This window comes from Clinocottus analis, unplaced genomic scaffold (assembly GCF_023055335.1).
Source record: "Clinocottus analis isolate CAN_PGR_092001 unplaced genomic scaffold, fCliAna1.0.p SCAF_2, whole genome shotgun sequence".
Taxonomy (NCBI): Eukaryota; Metazoa; Chordata; class Actinopteri; order Perciformes; family Cottidae; genus Clinocottus; species Clinocottus analis.
This window is the reverse complement of record NW_027175931.1, coordinates 13,964,123-13,971,622: the sequence shown is the minus strand read 5'-3', so window position 1 is coordinate 13,971,622 and position 7,500 is coordinate 13,964,123. Positions and strand designations below refer to the sequence as shown.

Sequence of the window (7,500 nt, the reverse complement as noted above, 5' to 3'; positions counted from 1 at the left end):
CAAAACTTTGGTGAACCCCTCATCCTCAACAATATTCATTCCGCAACTGTGCTACTCAGCTTGTCACAGGCAGACTTAGTGAGGGGTCTTTGTTGTTCAGTGAGGCTGGTTTGACGCATTTCACTTGAACTTCCCTCGACGACCAACATGCTGAGCGTTGGGATGTTAAGGCTGGTTGTGCTGGTGAAACGTCAACGTCTTCCCAAGTGAACATCTGACATCTACGTCTGACTGCATTAGAGCGGAAATAGTTCAATAGGTAAATTAGAGACAGGAGACAGGTAGAAACTCTGGGTTTCTTGTAGAAAACCTGCCAGCGAGCAGGTTATGTTCACAGAATCTGTTACCATGGTGATTGACTCAGAGTTTCAGTTACCTCTCTTTCTGGAAGGGTTAACTCAGAGTTTCCCTTATCTCAGGGTTAACTTACTGAGTTTCCACATAACCCGCTTTCTGGAATGCCCCCTAGGTCTACACCTTGTTCTGTTATTTAACAAAGTAAAGGCCGTATTTTATTGACGGGATCTACACGACAACTTGACATTTCTGTCTCTACGTGGTTGCGCGTAAACACTTCCCCTCTCCTCTGCGCTCTGTATCGCGCACAAACTTTCTCCACCACCGTACATCAATTTGCTCTCCTCCTCCTCCTCATCCTCCTCCTCCTCCTCCTCCTCCTCCTCCTCCTCCAGGTGTTCGAGGATGACTGGATTCTGTCTCAGGCTACAGACTCTGGTTGTCCTTCAGAGACTCTATTAGAGGAAGAGGGGGCACTTAATGTAGCCCACCTGGACCTTCCTGTCTTTACAAACCACCCCAAAGGTAAACAAACATAATAAACATTGAAGTAAAGGTATAAGATCCATCATAAATGTACAATAATTAGTCAAGTGCTCACCGTTTCTCCCTTTTTTCTCTCGATACCATCCATTCGGCTTACCCCACCCTGGCCTTCTCCTCACCCGTCTACCTCCCTCCTCCTCTATCCCCAGTCTTTCCTGCCCATGAGAACTTGGGGCTGGAGTGGGACCCCTCCGTTGATATCGGACACTCTGTCTCCCACTCTGACACGTCGTATTTCAGTGCCAACACAGGTAGGAAGTGACGGATCATTTTCTAAAAGACGGCGCAGAGGTCTTTGGTATTTTTGTGTTTACTTTTGACTCTTGTTGTCTCGCTATCGATCCTCAGTCGCTTCAGATCTAACACCGTGTGTGTGCATGTGTGTGTGTGCAGGTCTTTGTCACAGAGATGGTGGGAAGAGGCTGAGCTACCTCAGCTCGCTCAGCTCTCAGACTGACAGCAACGACATCACCAATCAGGAAGCACATCTGGTGAGTTCTAACAAACTCATTTGTCTTTCAGATGAAAAAAAAAGTAAATGTAATAAATGAATACATCAATATGATGGAAAAGCAGAAGAGATGGACATGAAAAACACATCAGCAAAAGTTTCAAGCTCTTTTGGTGTCCATTATACACAACAATGGAAGCAGTCATTGGCTCTCCAACAGTGGTCATAAAGTATGAATGTCAAAATAAAAATAAAACCAAATCTCAAGTCAAGATCTAATTATAATGTTTATATTAAATTGTATTTTCATTTTGGCGTTGCTGGGCCTCCAAACATCAACTAGGTAGAATGCATTAGAACTGCAACAATAATCAATTTATTCATAATTGAATTAATTGGCAACTATTTTGATATACAATCGTCCCTTGCTCTAACGCGGTTCACCTTTCGCGGACTCGTTGTTTCGCGGATTTTTTTTTGTTGCTTTTTTTTTTACAGCGCACAGTATGAACGCGCATTGTGTTCTGCGCCCTCAATCAGCTAAGGGACTGTACTGTACACCTTGTCAATCAATCTTCTCCGTGCAGCGTCTCCTGTACAGTACAGAATACGTCCGGTACAGAATACGTCCGGATAAAAAGTCAGCGGAGCAGCGCCCGGACAAAGAGGGACGGTCAGAGGACCTCGTAGATTGACCATTAAAATGAAATTTGTTAAACATGTTCGGGCTTATTTTTTTTTAAATCCGCAAAACTTTGAGTGTTTTAAATAAGAGAGAAATGTGAGAAAATGTTAATACCTGTCTGAGAAAAGTGTATAAACGTGTGTGGTTAGGAGTTTTACGGCCTTAAAACATGTATAATAATGGTAAAAAATAAAGCTGACTACGATTTTGTCTACCGCGGGTTATTTTTTGGAACGTATCCCCCAGGATAAACGAGGGACCACTGTATATATTTTGTATAATCTGTTTGGGTTATAAAACCTCCTCACTGTAAACTTAAACGATTTCAGGATGTTCTCTTGGGCATTTGGAAACACACGTGGCATTTTCTCCTTTTTATAGGACCAAACAACAAATCGATGCATCAAGAAAATAATTGTGTGTGTGTAGAGGGATACAAAAGAGATGCTGGGCCCCTCTGACTCTGCAACGTGAACTGTTTTTGTAGAATAAAACATGAGCCTCAGATCTGATGGTTTTAATATGGAATATGCTCTTTGCCACACATCCTGTGCGCTGGTATTGTGCCTCTCTCTGTGGCGGCGCATTCCCAAACAAATTGTCAATTTCAGTTGTACACATAGGAGCAACGTTTAATATGCAATTCGTTTTGTCTTCTCATTAACTCTGTTAAGATTTAGACGGCATTGCTTTGATCAGAAAGAGGTGCTAAAAATGAATTGTGAATGAATTTATGTATTTATTTCTGTGTAAAATCCAAACAAAGAAGAAGCCACATCAGACTGGCTTACAAGATGTTTTTCTTCTTATTTCTGTTGTTCTGCCCTGACCCAGATGCTACATGGCCCAGAGCTCCATCCGTCTGTCTATCTGACGCGCACGCACACACACACACACACACACACACACACACACACACACACACACACACACACACACACACACACACACACACACACACACACACACACACACACACACACAATGACTCAGCAGAGAAGAGGTGAAGTGTTGTAACCAGCCCATAAAGCCGACACAGCGAGGGAGAACATTTTCAGATTGCTGGTGTATCGGAACGTGTGTGTGTGGTAAACTGGAGAACAGACGAAAAAAGAGAGAGAAGAAAAGACAGCATCCATGATTTTTTTTCAGGGGGGGGGAACAGAGACGTGAACGGAAAACTGAAGTCATTTGAGTATATTCTTCTAGCCTGCAGCTTCTCTTTCTTGCTGTCTCTCTCTCTGCCTCTCTCTTTCTAGCTCTCTCACCCTGTCTGTTTCCCACACATTGTTGCACTGTCAGTGAACCCCAAAGCCAACTCGAAGAGAGAAGAACAGAGAGACACACGTACAACTGAATTAGCATTTGATTACAGCTACAGTGTCCCAACAAAGACATCAAAGTGTGCGCCCACTTGTGTTGTCCTTCTGTATTTAGTTTTTGTCTTAACATCTCTGTTTGAAGGCTTCATGCCTTCTGGATGCAACTAAAGAGCCTAACTAAAGGCAACTAAATTGCCTGTTGAGGACCCTTTTTTTTCAGCAAGTAGAAAGAAGGATGATGCATGTGAAAAGAGGACATCGTCTTCACAAGTTTGGCATATAAAGTAAATACCAATACTAGTATGGTTATATTGCAAAGTTGTTTTGATGTTCCATAACCGTATATTTATTGCATATGCAATATCCAGCAAATGTTTAAATAGCAAAAAATCCTGAGATGAACTGAGGTTTTTGGTTAGCAGCGCTTTGATTTAGATTCTGACCAAATTGCAGAGGACTTCTCACTTGCTAATCTGCTGAAGAGAATCATCTTGATGATGAAAGCCATCTGAAGAGTCAATGTTATTATTATTGGGGAGCAATTTGGTGTCTTACTAAAGGACACATCAACATGGTCTAGCTGGCCGGGGATCGAACCCCTGATCCTCTGATTGAAGCTCTACCACTGATCCACAGTGAAAATCTAAAATGAACCAAAGCCGGAGTAGCTTGGAAAATAGGAAGTCTGAGTTCCTACTTGGAGGTTTGGTGTCTGATTTATGAAATTTGTTTATTTCCACATAATAATGCCAACAAAATAAAAGAAGAATGGGTTGGATCATCGGGAGGTAACCGGAGCAAAACGATTCATTTTCATAATTCATTTAATTTAATATGTTTTCTGTCCAGCAATTGGAGGGCTGGGTTGGCCACGCACACCCCAATGCCCCCTCACCAACGCAGGGGGGCAGGACACGGCCAACAGGACAACAGTGGACCTCGACTCCTGACAGACATGATGAGCCAGTCTGCTTTGACGGCGGGCGTGTGAGGGCGTGGCTGGGCGTTCAAGGACCCACTCCTCTAGAGAGGACGACTTCCTGTTCCAAAGCTGTGCAGACTGACGGGCAGTTGGAAGTAAAGTCACCTGTATTCACACTTTTGAGATGCATTTCCTTTCTCAAATGTAGTGTTTGTCTTCTTTTTTTGTGGTGGTTTTCATTTATGTTCATTTTGTTATATTTTAGTGCCTACCAATTAGTTAAACAATTAATATAATAACAATATTTAAAAAACATTGAGCCATATTTCTGACCAATCTCATATTATAGACTTCATGAGGGCCCATAATGCAACCCCAGCCGGGCTGATTATGTCCTGATCAAAGAGCAGGTCACGTCACAACAGAATCTTTCCACCTTTGCTCTCCCACTACAATTTCTCAAAAATAAAACCTTCACTAATCTTGAAATACAATTCAAATATAAATGTAGTGTGGCCAAATTAATTGTAATTAAAGGGTAAATATGGTTATGTTGTACTTTTGTCTTTAACCTTTTGGAAATAGTGCGCAAAAATCCTCCCGCATCTATTTTAAGTCCCAGCATGCCCCATTCAGACAATTTTTTTGACATAAAATACGTCATTTTTACAACACGTTTTTTGACTGAAACTCCTTCCAAAGAGGCCAAGGCTTTGTTTTATTGTGATTTTTGTTGCAGATTCCGATTCTTAATGTCGTAATCTTTCCAAAAAGGTGTCCGCTCGAGGAGGCGGTTTAGGGGAATCTGGCTGATATCATCCTGGATGTTCATAGTTTCGATTAGGGCTGCAACTAACGATTATTTTAATAATCGATTAATCGGTCGATTATTTTTTCGATTAATCGAAGAAAAAAATGATAATTTTAAAGCATTAATTTGCAACCTTTTATTACAAAAACAGAACTAACAGTGCAAATTCACAGTGCAAATAATATTAACAATAAAGAATTTATAAAAAATAAAGAAATACAAATTAGAAAACTTAACAGGATTTGTCAGAACTTGTTCTCTACACTCACAGACACGTGCGCACACACACGCAGACACACACACTCACAGACATGCACACTCACACACATGCAGACACACACACACACACTTACAGACATGCACACTCACAGACACACACACACACACACACGCTCACACAGTGTGTTTACATAATGGTATTAATTCGAATCTTTCTTTAGTCGTACAAACTCGGAGAACAAGAGATGATATTCCAGAAGTAAACACTCAATGTATTGACGGATAATGTACGGACTACACTTTACCTAAACAAAGGTTGTTCATGAGATATCGAACTACAAATCCTAGCAGCACTTCCTCTGCACAAAGCCACATTATATCGGAATGTTGAACGCAGGTCTGCGTTCTGCAGATCAGAGGAGATATTTACGCGTTGCTTCTCTTGAAGCCTCTGTGGTATTTTAAAACGAAGACGTTATCTAACCCAACAGCGCTGCTCAAACACGGGGAATGAACGACTAGCTAGCAAGCTGCGCTCAACTGTTTTGTTCAATACTCAAACTCCACGACTTATTGAGTGGCGTAATAATCGCGTGACACAACGAATCGATAATGAAATTCGTTGCCAACTTTTTTAATCGATTTTTATTGATTTTATCGATTCGTCGTTGTAGCCCTAGTTACAATCAAAATATCTTTTAAAAGTCTTTTTTTGCAGATATACAGTTTTTTCCCAATACTTTGCTGAACAAATCCATACAATAAACACAAGTATTGGAATTCATTTAGGGTTCCTAAGACGACTCAAACACAGTGAAAACACTCAATCACAGGAAAAGCAGGTATTTTCATTTTTCAACACCGGATGTAGTTTTAACCGGCTTTAGCTCAACCAGAAGCAAAACAATAGGCACGCCGTTTGTGCTTGGAAGCTAGGCTAACGTTACGGGTTGAAATGGGGAGCGCGATACTGCAAAATGAATGATAACTCGCTGATATATGGAAAGTTTACTTTCAGATGGTTCCCTTGACAAGACCGAAGTGTTAAGAGTCTAATCGATTATTTTAATAATCGATTAATCGGTCGATTATTTTTTCGATTAATCGAATAAAAAAATAATAATTTTAAAGCATTAATTTGCAACCTTTTATTACAAAAACAGAACTAACTGTGCAAATTCACAATGCAACAAATCTTAACAATAAAGAATTTATAAAAAAATGAAGAAATACAAATAAGAAAACTTAACAGGATTTGTCAGAACTTGTTCTCTACACTTGCAGACGCACACACTCACACACATGCACACACATGCACAGACACACACACTCACAGACATGCACACTCACACAAACACACACTCACAGACACGCAGACACACACACTCACAGACGTACACACTCAGAACTCAGAGAACAAGAGATGATATTCCAGAAGTAACACTCAATGTATCAACGAATAACTTAAGGACTGCACTTCATCTAAACAAAGGTTGTTCATTAGATATGGAACTACAAATCTCAGCAACACTTCCTCTGCATGAAGCCACATTATATCAGACTGTTGAACGCAGGTCTGCGTTCTGCACCTCAGAGGAGATGTTTACGCGTTGCTTCTCTTGAAGCCTCCGCGGTATTTTAAAACGAAGACGTTATCTAACCCAACAGCGCGGCTCAAACACGGAGAATGAACGACTAGCTAGCGAGCTAACAACAACGGTTAGCCTAGCAGTTGAGTTAATGTACACGCAATACAGTGATATACGAGAAGGTACAGCACGCTGCAGAAGCTCCGGGACCTTCTGTCTGCGGCACTCCGCTCCTCAACTGTTTTGTTCAATACTCAAACATCTCCGCGACTTATTGAGCGGCGTAATAATCGCGCGACACAACGAATCGATAATGAAATTCGTTGCCAACTTTTTTAATAATCAATTTTTATTGATTTTATCAATTCGTTGTTTCAGCCCTATATGAGTCATTGTGAGCTGAGCTATCATCGTAGCTATCCAGTCTGAAATACCCTCGATGGCCAAGCACACAGCTGATGCTAACTCTGCGCCCCCTCGTCATAGCCAGACACGAATGGATGACTTCAGACAGAAATACATGGACACCACAACAAAGAACAAACTCACTGCATTCAAAGCTAAATGGATGCGACTGCGTGTAGCCTGTTAGCGTTGTGGAGGACGAGGGAGCTGATATAATACACATAGCATCCAAAGACAGCACCTACGAAGCCTA

The 7,500-nt window shown here is 41.2% G+C and overlaps 1 protein-coding gene across 1 annotated transcript in view; it reads left to right on the top strand.

The window, feature by feature from the left end:
• si:ch211-137a8.2 (uncharacterized protein LOC777613 homolog) overlaps nucleotides 1-7,500 on the top strand; it is a 54,368-nt gene that overhangs the window by 39,116 nt on the left and 7,752 nt on the right. The window contains exons 7-10 of the mRNA XM_068584067.1: nucleotides 693-822; nucleotides 993-1,094; nucleotides 1,237-1,334; nucleotides 4,151-4,378. Of these exons, the coding sequence (XP_068440168.1) occupies nucleotides 693-822; nucleotides 993-1,094; nucleotides 1,237-1,334; nucleotides 4,151-4,378 (558 nt within the window). The remainder of the gene's footprint in view (nucleotides 1-692; nucleotides 823-992; nucleotides 1,095-1,236; nucleotides 1,335-4,150; nucleotides 4,379-7,500) is intronic.